Source organism: Pristiophorus japonicus, chromosome 1 (genome assembly GCF_044704955.1).
Source record: "Pristiophorus japonicus isolate sPriJap1 chromosome 1, sPriJap1.hap1, whole genome shotgun sequence".
Lineage (NCBI taxonomy): Eukaryota > Metazoa > Chordata > Chondrichthyes > Pristiophoridae > Pristiophorus > Pristiophorus japonicus.
The window spans coordinates 194,772,262-194,785,396 of NC_091977.1; the positions used below are offsets into that span (position 1 = coordinate 194,772,262).

Genomic DNA, 13,135 nt, shown 5'->3' on the forward strand with positions numbered 1-13,135 from the left:
ACCACTCCCACCAGTGACTTATTTCCCTTATTATTTCTTATCTCCACTCAAACTGATTCTATATCTTGATCTTCTGAGCCAATATAATTTCTTACCACTGCACTAATCTCATCCTTTATTAACAGAGCTACCCCACCTCCTTTTCCTTTCTGCCTATGCTTACGAAATTGCAAATACCCCATAATATTTAGTTCCCGGCCTTGGTCACTTTGCAACCACGTCTCTAATGGCAATCAGATCATACCCATTTATTTCTGTTTGTGCCGTCAACTCATCTATCTTGTTTCGAATGCTTAATGTGTTCAGATATAGAGCTTTTAATTTTGTCTTGCGTGCATACGCTCTGTCCCTACTTGTCCCAGTGAATTTTTTGAGAATGCGGCTGGTAGCTAAGGCAGATGTCTGGGGGAACTTTTCTCTGCGCTAAATACAATGTGGACAAATGTGCTGCCAGTATTTTGTAAAATGATTGAACTTTGCATTGTGCAGCTCTCGGGTGAATTTCAGTAGTCACTTTGATGTTTTATGGTGGTGTTTGTTGCTATAGTGTTTGTTTCATTAAAGTTGTTTCATTCGAATCATAGAATCTTACAGCACAAAAGGAGACCATTTGGCCAATGTCTGCGCCGTTTTTTGAAAGAGGTACCACACCCTAGCTTTGTCCCCATAACCCTGCAAATTAGTCCTCTTCATGTTCATGTCCAATTTCCTTTTTAAGGTTCCTATGGAATCTTAATTTCACGACCCTTTCAGGTAGTGCATTCCCAATCTTAACCCTTGGATAATTTAATTTTTTTCAAACAAAAATACAAAATTGAATTAACAGACTATACTGTATTGACCTGTTAGAGCCCCGTGTCTGGTATTTATTCATATAGCCATGCGGCAGGTGCTCTGCAGTTATGGGGTAGGCTTCATAATCAATTGAAATTAGTCTCGTTTAGATTTCACACAAAATCAAAAGTTCTTAGTGGTGTTATCCAGGACTATCCCTTGTCTCTAGACAGGTTCACTTCACTCAGATGTCTTTCTGAAGGTGGGGTAATAGATTTTAGGATATTATCCCTAATGATAACAGCCATCTTTGTAATTCCCAGCTACTATGGCTGAGCAGATTCAGCTGAAAATGATTTCCCATAGAGCACCCTGTCTCGGCCACTAAGGATGCAATAGGCTTCAGCTCTGGATTTTGCATGATGGTTACAAGAACACAATGTCCTGAAGCCCTTACTCCAGGTCCTACCCCTTTTGTTGCTGTTGGCACTAACAAAGATGTCCATAGTAAGATATGTTGCCTATCTGCAATGGGCTTGGGATTTGAAGTAAATCGAGGGCAAAACAATCCAAGAGGCATGCAAGGCAAATGAGTGACTATTTGAAGGGGCAATGTTACAGTATTTCAGCTATGGAGAAGTACTTTCTCATTTAATGTGTCTTAGTTCTGATTAACATGAACTCTTTTGTAAATTGTGGGCTTTTATAAATTTAAGTTATTGATATATTTGTGATGCAATTCCCATATTTTGACAACCTAAGCAAATTGGAAAAAATTGCTTCAATGTGGTTGAAAGTATCCTAACTTTGTAGTCTCTACAAAAAAAATGAAGTTAATTTAAGTCAAAAATACAGGCTTTTAATAGTACAACCTTTTTTTATTTGCTTTGCAGTGCTTTTGCTACCCTAGAGGAAGAGGCTTGCACGGAGTTGGTACCATACCTTGGTTACATACTCGATACACTTGTCTTTGCTTTTAATAAATATCAGCATAAGAATCTTCTAATTCTGTATGATGCTATTGGAACCCTTGCTGATTCAGTAGGGCACCATTTAAATAAGCAGGTGAGAGAAAATGCTGCAGCATGATCAATTGTCTTAAATTATTAGAGAGCGAGGTCAGCAAAGGCTGGGGCTCTTTTCTATAGAAAAGAGAAGACTGATGGGTGACCTGGTAGAGATATTTAAGATTATGAAAGGATTTGATATGGTAGATGAAGAGATGATATTTCCACTTATGAGGGAGTCCTAGGGACAATAAATAAAGGATAGTCACCAATAAATCCAATAGCGAATTCTTTACTTAGTGAACACTTGGTTAGAATATGGAACTTGCTACCACAAGCCACAAGGAGTAGTTGAGGCGAATATTTATGGGGAAGTTTAGATATACACTTATGAGATACAAAGGAATAGAAGATTATACTGATGGGGTTAGATGAAGAGGGGTGGGAAGACGTTTGTTATCAGCAACATGGATCAGTTGGTTTCAATGGGCAGTAAAATTAACCCTCTTTGTCTTTCTCACACAAGGAGTACATTCAGATGTTGATGCCTCCTCTCATTCAGAAATGGAACATGTTGAAGGATGAAGACAAAGACCTTTTTCCCTTACTTGAGGTGTGTAAAGATAATGGGCTGGATTTCCGGTTGCCTAACGCCTCAGTTAGCAACTAGAGGGGGCATTAATGGGATCGTAAGAGGTTACCGACTGGGGACACACATCAGTAGCGCCTAGCTGCTGAAGATCACTCCGTTCATGACGTATTCCTGGTGCAACGCCCACGCTTGCACCCCGGCTGGAAAATCAGGTGCGGCCACCTAATTTAACGGCCGCCAAGAACAACATCTGGAAAAACAGTCAGTACAGGCTTGCAGAGTCGTTAACTGGTGGCTACTTAAAGGAATGAGGAAGCGCTTCCCTCGGAAGTCACAGTCAGTGCAACGTTTACACAGAGGACGGTGCGTGAGCCTCCGAGTTTGCAGCGGCAGACAGTACAGGTTGTAAACAAGTGATTTTGAAAACTTTAATCGGTGCATTACTTTGCCGCGCCTTTAAGACTCGGCTGTTCCCGGGGTCTGACTCGTGAGTTCCGCGCATGCGCAATGAATCTGCCAAATTTACTGAGCAAACTTTCTTTATGACCCCCCCCCCCCCAGCTCAGGTGTGCAACGGCTGATTTAACACCCCTGTCAGCTCATCACCCGATTCTGATGTATTTCTGGGCGGAGGTCGCAAATTTTTTCAAGCTGATAAAATTACCACTCCGCCTGGGTTACTGCGCCAAATGAGTCTCGACCGAATATCCACCCCATTGTGTTTATTTAATTCGGAAGAATATTTATGTTGTTGGTATATCTTGTTGAAATCAGCTGAGATGCTGATGTTTGTGTCCCAGGTTGGCAGTCCACCCCTTGAATGTTGTTTTTACAGTATACCTCCCTTTCTGTCTTGCTCGTATTATAGCGCTGTTGATTTTTTATTTTGCTCTCGCCTTCCCCCCCGCCACTTTGATTTGTTAGCGCTAGGTCCAGTTTTCTTCCTTGCTGTGCTATCCCCTGCCCAAGTCTTTAGAAGAACAGCTACTATTGAGAATGTCGTTATCAAATACAGCTCCGTGACACAGCCGGTTGCTTTTTCTTCTCTATTGGCATAAATCTAAAAGTGCAACCTAAAAATTCAGCTTGGCACAGCACCAGACACTGAAAATGTTATCCTCCATAGCCACTGTTTCTTCTTCTCCCTTTATTCTACTCTTCTGCAACATTTGTATCTCCTCAAATCTTAGTTTCCCCACCCTCACTTTCTCTCTCAAACTCAGGATTTCCTTCTTTCTGACTCTTGCCCCTTCCAATTTCTCTTACACTTTTCATTGCAGCCTCCAGTGCAAAGATATATGCACTAATGCCCCTGCAGATTACCTTCGTTCCTTTTATTATCCGACTTCAATCTCTTCTAGTTAAAAAAATAGATTGTCCTTCTCACTAAATTCATCGGTTACCTCCATTACTCTCCTCCCCTTGATACTGTTGGGACTTTCAACTTTTTGTCAAGCAAGATTAAATCTAACTTCCCCTCTGAAATCACCATTACTAACTTCACTGTTAACCATCAGCAATAGCTTCTATTAATCAGACTAGTATGAATGCCGATTTCCTTTGTTATCCTAAGTAACCCTTGAATAACTTATTGCTTAATCATCCTGTACCCCTCGGGATATTTCAACTAATTTAATATTGTCCTCACTTCTAGTCCAATTTGCACTTTGTCTTTTTTTTTACAACTGGGCTTTTCCAACTGCTGTTTTAAATCAATCACTTAGAGAATATTCTATGGCAGGTTACACTCTGTAAACCAATTTTATTTGGTGCAAGGAGTCTGCCAACTGAAATGGTCGCAAATTCTTTGCTATTATTCCCAGGTTCAGTTGCTGCTTTCACTCTTGTGCCAGTGAATTGATCGATTTTCTAGTTGGCATGGAAATTTTATACCATCTCCCTCCCCTTCTGACAGATTTGATACTACATCTCGTTTCAAACATGTCCTTCTATCCTAAAAATTATTCTATCTCTTGTACCTGACCTCTTGATCTACTTGCGACATCCCACGGTTTTTTTTAAATTTCTGCGTGTAATTTCTGTAAATCCTCCGTTGCTAAATGCATTGTTTTCAAAAATTAGCATCAATTTTGACGACATCTCTCTGGCATTTATGGTTCCTTGAAAAAGCACTTGTAATTTCTGTGAATCCTCCTTTTTCATGCTGCTTCCAGCTTGGTGGTGCAGTTACTGGCTATAAGAGCTAAAGAGAAAGTTGACCTTGAATCACTCTTCTCCAGCTCTAATCTCAATGGTCTAGATAAAGAGCCTTCAACCATTATGATGATCTCCTGGTCTGTGTGGCTAAAGTCACTGGATATTCACTGATGTATAAGGAAATTGTTTCAGTTCTTCAGAGACAACTTTTTCATTTCCCTTTCAAATCTAGTTACAACTGCTGCCTTTTTGGATCCCTCCTTAGTCCTTGCTCCTCTATTAATATTCTTGGCCTCACTGTTGGCTCAGACCTCAAATCCATTCACACATCACCATTGCTAACTTCCAAGAAGTTCAGTTTCATCGTTGAATGCCAAACACTTTTTTTCCCCTTAAAGTCTGGTCAAAACTTGTATTTGAGCACACCTCGCATTCTTAGATATGATTTGTTACGCTGCTTGTCCAACATCCAGTACTGGATGAACAGAAATTTCCTCCAGCTAAGTATTGGGAAGACCAAAGCCATTGTGTCAGTCTTTGCCACAAACTCCATTCCTTGGCTACTGATATCATCCCTCTCCCTTGCCCTGCCTGAGGTTGAACCAGACCATTCGCACCATTGGAGTCCTATTTAACCCTGAGATGTGCTTCTGACCCTATATCCTGTACATCACCAAGGCGGCCTACTTCCACCTCCACCATTGTCAGCCATGCCTTCAACTGCCTAGGCCCTAATCTCTGGAACTCCCTCTCTAAACCACTCTGCCTCTATCTCCTACTTTTAAGTTGCTCCTTAAAACCTACCTCTTTGACCAAGCTTTTTGGTCACCTGTCCAAATATCTCATTTGGCTCGGTGTCAAATTTTGTTTGATAATGATCCTGTGAAGTGCCTTGAGATGTTTTACTACATTAAAGGCACTATACAAATGAAAGTTGTTGATGCAAAAAAAAACTTTAGCCTGATAGGTGATCACATATAACAGTTACTCTTATTCGAAGGTTTCTCTTTATTTTATTCTTTCTTTCTTAACTACAAGTAGGCCATCTAGCATGTTCTTCCTAAACACTGCTTCCTGATTTATAGGTGAGAAAATAGTGCTCTTATCTGGTTGCTATGATTTGACTGAATAAGCATGCTTATCGTGCAAATTTTTCATTTGAATTTCTCAACATTAATGTAACAACTGTGTTCTGTTTGACATGATTATTCTCCGCTTCTGTCTCCTTTTCAACTTTCACCATCCGTTGCCAACATCCAAATAAATATCTTTTCTGCGTTAGTCTTCCAGTGGATATATCTGGGAAATAGTCTCTGATTATCTTTATGCTGATCAATTTCTCAAATAATGGTGTCCAGTGCAGACGTGATCTGGTGGGCTGGCTGGTGCTTAAGACTGCACAGGTAATCTGCAGTTGTGAAACCCTAATTTAAATAATAAGCAGATAACTGGTGTTTCAGAATGAAAGTAGAGAAAGGTGAATGGAAATGAGTTAGTGTGGACTGGAATTTGAAACTAATTTAGTGGAAAAAATATTCAAAATTATCAGCATGGAAAATGAGATACTCCCAATATTTAAATATAAATATATTGTGTGATGTTACAAAAAAATGGATAATTTCCAGAGATAATCCTCGCTTGATTTACTGGTTGCACCATATTGGATCAGCAATCACTGCCTACTTTTGAAACTATTGTCCCCTGCTTTCTTATTTCTAAAATTACATTGTAGGGGATAAGTTATGTTAATAAAGGAGCCATTTATATCATAAATGTTGCAGTAGTGTTGTAATGAAAGCTCCATTTTCTAAATTGTGAGTGACCAGAAATAGCATTATATTAAATCTAAGATATGTTGTGTGTTGCAGTGCCTGTCTTCTGTTGCCACTGCCTTGCAGTCTGGCTTTCTTCCATACTGTGAACCAGTGTACCAGCGTTGTGTAAACCTAGTCCAAAAGACACTTTCACAAGCTATGGTAAGTATTATAATGCTATAAATTGTATTAGGATGTGATTGTTACAGAAAAACAGTAGTTTGTTATATAAATATAAGATCGTCACCAGTAAATGTAATAGGAAATTCAGGAGCAACTAGAATAGGAACTTGCTACCACAAGGAGTAGTTGAGGCGAATAGTATAGATTAATTTTAAGGGGGAGCTAGATACACACAAGGGACAAAGAAACAGAAGGTTATGCTGATGGGGTTAGATGAAGAAGGGTAGGAGGAAGTTCATGTGGAGCATTATCACTGGCCAGTGGGCTGTATGGCCTGTTTCTGTGCTGTAAATTCTATGTAAAATTACAATGACATTTTAGCACATTTAATTTGTCAATTTGATTAATATTCCATAAACTATTTAATTTTCAACACCCACTAATAGCAATTTTGAATGGGTAATGCTTACCATGCTTAACTGAACATTGATAGTTGCAGTCAGGAAGTATTGATCCCCCTTTTCAATTTTAACATTGGCTCTAATTTAATCTTTTTCATTTTCTTGAATTTGAGAAATGTTAATGAAGGTCATAGTACAGCATTCTACCAAGATGGGAAGGAGTAGAAGAGAAGACGAGATCAATGGAATAATGGTTTCTGACACTACTTAGATGTCCATTTAGGCTCTATCTGTAGATGGTAACCTGAATGCACATGGTATTTTCAGACAAACAAGATTGATATTATTGTAATCCAAATTGTTTTGGTGTCTGGTTCTGTTCTTTTATGTCATTGGTTCTTGTATTACAGTTGCATGGTTCTCAACCTGACCAGTGTGAAGCCCCCGATAAAGATTTTATGATTGTGGCACTTGATTTACTGAGTGGCCTCGCTGAAGGTCTTGGAGGAAGTATTGAACAGTTAGTAGCACGGAGCAATATTTTATCGTTGATGTACCAGTGCATGCAGGTAAGTAAATGTTCCATTAAACCAGAACTCTTTTGTCAATCAATCCCCTATCCTCTTTTCCGCCCCCACCCCCACCAGCCAAAAAAACCTGAAACAAATGATTGTTTTTTTTAACTTAAAGGATAAGATGCCAGAAGTACGACAGAGTTCATTTGCCTTGTTGGGTGATTTAACCAAGGCTTGTTTTCAGCATGTGAAACCTTGCATTGGTATGTAATGTCTTCATTCATTTGTTTATGTCACTGTAAATAAAATTGCATTTTTAATGGTTTTTGAATATGATTTCAACTTTATTTCTCTTTTACAGCTGATTTCATGCCAGTTCTTGGAACTAATTTGAACCCAGAGTTTATTTCGGTGTGTAATAATGCCACATGGGCAATTGGAGAGATCTCCATTCAGATGGGTTAGTATTTGATGTATACACAGCAAGCTGAACTTGGTAAGAAGTATACATTTAGAACTAGCGATGTTTCCAGCACAAAGGGGGTCTATTTGATCCATTCTATCTGTGGTGGTTCTTTGCTAGAGGAATCCAAAGCCACTCCTCTTGCCCTGCTTTCTTCCCTTCAATCCTGTATTTTTCTCTGCTTCATGCGTTTATTCACTTTTCCCTTAAAAGATGCAGAAGACTCCCTGTAACAAAACATTCCACGCTGTAACAGCTGTGACACTGCCATTTTGTTTATGAAAGGTTCCTCTTAACCCCTCTCCTCACTCTTAAATGAAGATTTTAAATTGATGACCTCACATTACTGATTCTCCGACCATAGTTTTTCGCTATTCACTCAATCAAAAGACCGCTACTCCTCCTGAGATCTCCACATTTGCAGTCTTCAACCAATTCAATTCATGCCACGAGATAGCCAGAAACAAGTGTGTTGGACATAAAGTGTATGTACCCAACAACGTCCTGGCTTTAATGCTAAAGAGTTATGCTTCAGAAGTATCAACGTTGATAGCTAAGCTGCTACAACCCACGCATCTACTCACCATGTGGAAAATTGCCCAATATGTCCAGTCCACAAAAAGGACAATCCAACCCGGCCTATTACCGCTCTTTGCCAATGCCTACTGCCAATCATCAGCAAAGTGATTGAGGGAGTCATCAACAATGGTGTGAAGCGACACCACCTCAACTGGAACAGCCACATTAAAGCCATGGCTACTAGAGCAGGTCAGAGGCTGGCTATTTTTGCAGCACGTAGTTTACCACCTAGCCCCTCCCATAGCGCCTCCACCACCTACAAGGCACATGTCGGTCAGAAGTATATAGTCCCCATGTTGTATAAATCCAACCAAAATAAAGTCATTTAAGTTCAGGCTCCCGACTCTTGAATGCGTAATGGTAAGCAGAGAGAGTCTGCTAGGAACAGCATTGCGCATGCTGTGAACAGGACAGGACTAACGGTAACTCCTTAAACTATGATATAGAAATAAGAAACCAAGTGGCATGACCGCCATGTTCTCTGTACTCTGAAAGGCAGTATATACAGCACAGTCAGTTACATTTAGGGGAAAATTTGTACAAGTTCATAGAAAATAATAGAACCAGTCTATGAAGTATTAAAATGCCCCTTTCTAGAACTTGTTTCTTACGCAGTTTGTTGCACGACGAAGATTTTGGGTGATTTTCAGTGGCTTAGATGCTGAATGTAGCTAATGAGATTCCTATGCCAGCTCATGGAGTCCACGTGCCAACTCAAGAAACTGAAATGAGTTGAAGATATTAGGAAAAGTCTGCATTCTATATTCCAACCCAAAGGTCTCTGAATAAATAACTGTCAATTGCTCAAGTTCAAAGACACAGTGGAGCATCTTGTGCATAGAATCAGTTGATGAGAGGGTGTTTAAAGCTTATCCAGACCTCTTGTATCTGTTGCTCTTATGCATAATTTGGTTGGCACCAAGGCAAAACTTATGCATCCAGGCTAATCTACAGATCAAAGTACTTGCCTGCAATGTTCCCTCCAAAAATTTTTTGGCCCACGCGGCCCCTTTAACAGGCTACCCAGGCCATTCAAAATTCCATGCATGCACGTTTTTATTCTATTTAAAACCTGGCTCACCGGCTGTGTAGGACCTTCAGAGTGCTGCGCAGCTGAGCAACTTAAAGGGAACATTGCTTGCATGTGCTTCGCTGACAACTGAGCTCTGATCTCTATTTTCAACATTAATAAAGAAAGACAAATTCTATCTAAACTTTAGTTATTTCTAAAACAGTCATCCTGCATATCTAGTCATTTCAAAAAAGCGATATACAAAATCCTCCAAATTGTCACGTGTATGTCCGCATAATGATCTTGTACAAAACTGATGTTAGGCCACTGAATTATAAAGTGGACCAGTTGTTATAAAAGTATACTGAGTAGCATATTTAAATACTATGGTGTGTTATTGCCGTTCCATACTGCTCTCTATGTATTTATATGTTGTAATTTTATTTTGAAGAAGTATCATTTTAATTTTCATTGTGCTTTGTCATCTGCACTATAATTGAAAAATATATATTTTCTTTCACTTTCTCCCTGGAAAAGAAAATGAGGAAGAAAAATTACTTAAATTTGTTATTTCCCCATCGTAAGTGTAGTTTCTATTGACATGGAACCAGTGTGTAGAACTTTAAAGCGCAATGGGTGAGGGACTGCCTTTAGCTGGTAAACTCTTCACTCAACTAATTTTATTTTTTACTAGGGATTGAAATGCAGCCTTATGTTCCAATGGTCTTGCACCAGCTGGTGGAAATCATTAATAGACCGAACACACCAAAAACATTACTGGAAAATACAGGTAACTCATAGTGATTTCGTAAGATGTTTAATTTGTTGTTGAGTATTGTTTTGATTAGGAATGTGTGAAGTATATCTGAAGTGGCTAAAAATATATTTTTAAGCTGCATAAATATGTATTAACATTGCGCGCTGGCTATTGACAAGACCGTGTTGGCCTGTTTGTAAAGCACCTATTCAGAATTTCTTGATAGCTTTTAGGTCAGGTTACTGATTCTAGTCAACTATTATGAAAGGATGGTAGTTCTACATATCGGAGTTGCCCTGTCAATGAACTCTTCGAATCTACTCGTATTAGTATGAAATGATGTTTAATTTCTGCTGTTAAAATTTCACTGTATTCATTGCATAGTGGAATGAGTCTTTCCAAGGATCGAAGTTGGAAATGCTGAATAAGCTTAGGATATTATGAAAATTACAAAACGTTTCAATATCAAAGAAAGGAATTTTGTCTTAATGTTTGACTTACAATGCTTAGCCTTGAAAGTAAAATAGAAAATACATTGGACTGTCATTGATTTATTTTGAGGCTTGTAAGTGATAATTGGGAACAAGCTTGTGGATTTATTGTCAGATGCATGGTCTGTTTGATAAGAATAAAATAAAATTACTGAGAAACTATTGATAGCAAGCAAATCAGTTTTTAAAAATATGCAAATTCTATTTGATGAAAATTGACCTGTTGTATGGGTATAAATTGTATAAAGTCTATAATAACATTTTGTCTGACATAGACCTGTAGAATTGGCATACTAGAATGCAATTTGCTTCATGTAAAGAATCCTGAAGGTTGAGGAACGCCTCCCCCCCACCCCCCACTCCCGTAAAATTGTGCAAAAAATATTGTTTATGTTGATACAGCTGATAGCCCAGAATGCTGCAGCAGTTTTGTCAGATTATCTGTTTTAATTTGGCTCCCTTGGGTTTTTGATGTCCAAACATATTAAAATATGCTAAGGCTAGAAATTCGCCTCCGGGGGTTTCTACCAGCTTTGCGACCAGGCACGGCGAGAGTACTGACGCCCACAAACTTTGTGGCGATGGTAACCCTAGCGCCACGCGATCATGACGTCAACAGTGCTGTGTAGCGACCCGGACCCGAACTTCAGCTCCGCTCCCTGTAGCATCGGCGGGCGACAACACCGAGGCGTTGTTAGGGCAGCCGGGTGCTTGGAGAGCGCTATGTAATGGGGATGTTGGTACATGCAAAAAAAATAAATAAAAATTTGCAAATGCCTGCAGTCCATTTTTGAGAATTTTCTTCAGCCGCAATCGATCAGCACTGTGTTTGGGGCTGATTGGGCCAGATCGCGGCTGCCGTCAGCAACGAGGTACCTAGTTTCAATGCAGAGTCAGCCGTGATGGCCCTTCTCTTTAAGGGAGGGAAGAAGCCTCCATTCTCAGCAGCGCTGCACCATTACAGCCCCTCTTGCCAGCTTTAGCACTCCAAGGGAAGTGGTAGAGCTTGATTTAGCGCTCCACTTTCTTCCTGGAGTGCTAAACCAGAAGTTCGCAACGGAGTTGCTCACGTAGTGCCCTGTGATACTTTTGCGCTGTCATAAAAGTTACCACCCCAAGTGGGGCGCCTTGCAATTCCTCCCCCTAGTTTCTCATGGTTATTCTGGTCAGCAACTCAGAGTGTCACTGAGGCAGCCATATGCACTCTTAGATCAGATTGTATTTTGCATGTTAAGTGTTTATTAAATACAAAGAACAAAATCTGTACTCTGTATTTGGTACATATATATTTAAATTTCTATACAGTTTAAAATATTCACTATGCTAATAGTTATAAGACCACTTAAAAAGAAAAACTTGCATTTATATAGCGCCTTTCACAACCTCGGGACAGATCCCAAAACGCTTTACGGCCAATTAAGTAATTTTGAAGTGTAGTTACTATTGTAATAATTAATCTACTTACAACTGTTTTGTGCAGAACTTGCATCTGACATGGAGTTCATTTGACTCCTTTAGCATATATCTTCTGACAGTTATGTTGCCATGTCCAGCTTCATTGATGGTTAATGAATATCTAGATTAGGGACATTTATGTTTATAAGCTTGTTCCTCTTGGCATTTATGTACTATTTAGGTTCTTCAAAGTATAGATGCAGGTGTGCAGTAAGACACTACACAGCAGCAATAAATGTGAACAAAATGTTGCACGTTTAATGAAGGATAACTGATCAACTGTCCCTTTTCTAAATATGCTACATTTGTGTCAGGGTTGAAGTATTATTTCCCAAAACATTTTGTGTAAACCTGTTGTCTGAATGTAAAAGCAAAACTTGGTGTTTTTTTTTTAATTTGTGAAATGTAGCAACACTTGCCCATTGTGTTGTGTATGTATAAGCAGTCGGTGCTTTCCTGGTTCAATTTCTAACTCCCAGAATTACGTACACACATTAAGCACAATCCTTAGTTGATCCTAACCCAATTCCTGAGCCGGTGTTGCTTAGTTATCCCATTTTTTTTTCTAGACATGTCTTCCTTTTATAAGTCTAAGTCAAACTTTGTTTCAGATACTTAAAATTTTGTAATCTTATTTATTTTCTCAGGAAGCTTTTTTTTTGAGGTGTTGCAAGAAAAATACAATCTATAAGGCCAGTTTCTACAATTTTAGAGATTTTTAAACTACCGTGGGCTTTTTGTAGAAATATTGCTAATTTAAGCAATTTGGTTACAATGTGAAGAAAACAACTTTGTGCTGAATGCACTATTATTCAAATTGCAAATTTATTCTGTGTACAACTTGCATGTTACGCAAGTTGCAAGAAGTTTCATTTCAATTGGCATACCCCTCGTACAGTTTGATCAGTATGTCCTACACTGAACTTTATTTTTGAATGAACATTCATCTGCTTTTTTGCATGTCTCATCAGATTGTTCATGAATGCTTGTTTTAA

The 13,135-nt window shown here is 39.1% G+C and overlaps 1 protein-coding gene across 5 annotated transcripts in view; it reads left to right on the forward strand.

Moving 5' to 3' along the window:
* tnpo1 (transportin 1) overlaps positions 1–13,135 on the forward strand; it is a 172,831-nt gene that overhangs the window by 144,263 nt on the left and 15,433 nt on the right. For all 5 annotated transcript variants that reach the window (XM_070885929.1, XM_070885930.1, XM_070885933.1 and 2 more), the window contains 7 exons: positions 1,668–1,839; positions 2,308–2,394; positions 6,399–6,506; positions 7,279–7,437; positions 7,559–7,646; positions 7,745–7,843; positions 10,132–10,227. In XM_070885929.1, the coding sequence (XP_070742030.1) occupies positions 1,668–1,839; positions 2,308–2,394; positions 6,399–6,506; positions 7,279–7,437; positions 7,559–7,646; positions 7,745–7,843; positions 10,132–10,227 (809 nt within the window). The remainder of the gene's footprint in view (positions 1–1,667; positions 1,840–2,307; positions 2,395–6,398; positions 6,507–7,278; positions 7,438–7,558; positions 7,647–7,744; positions 7,844–10,131; positions 10,228–13,135) is intronic.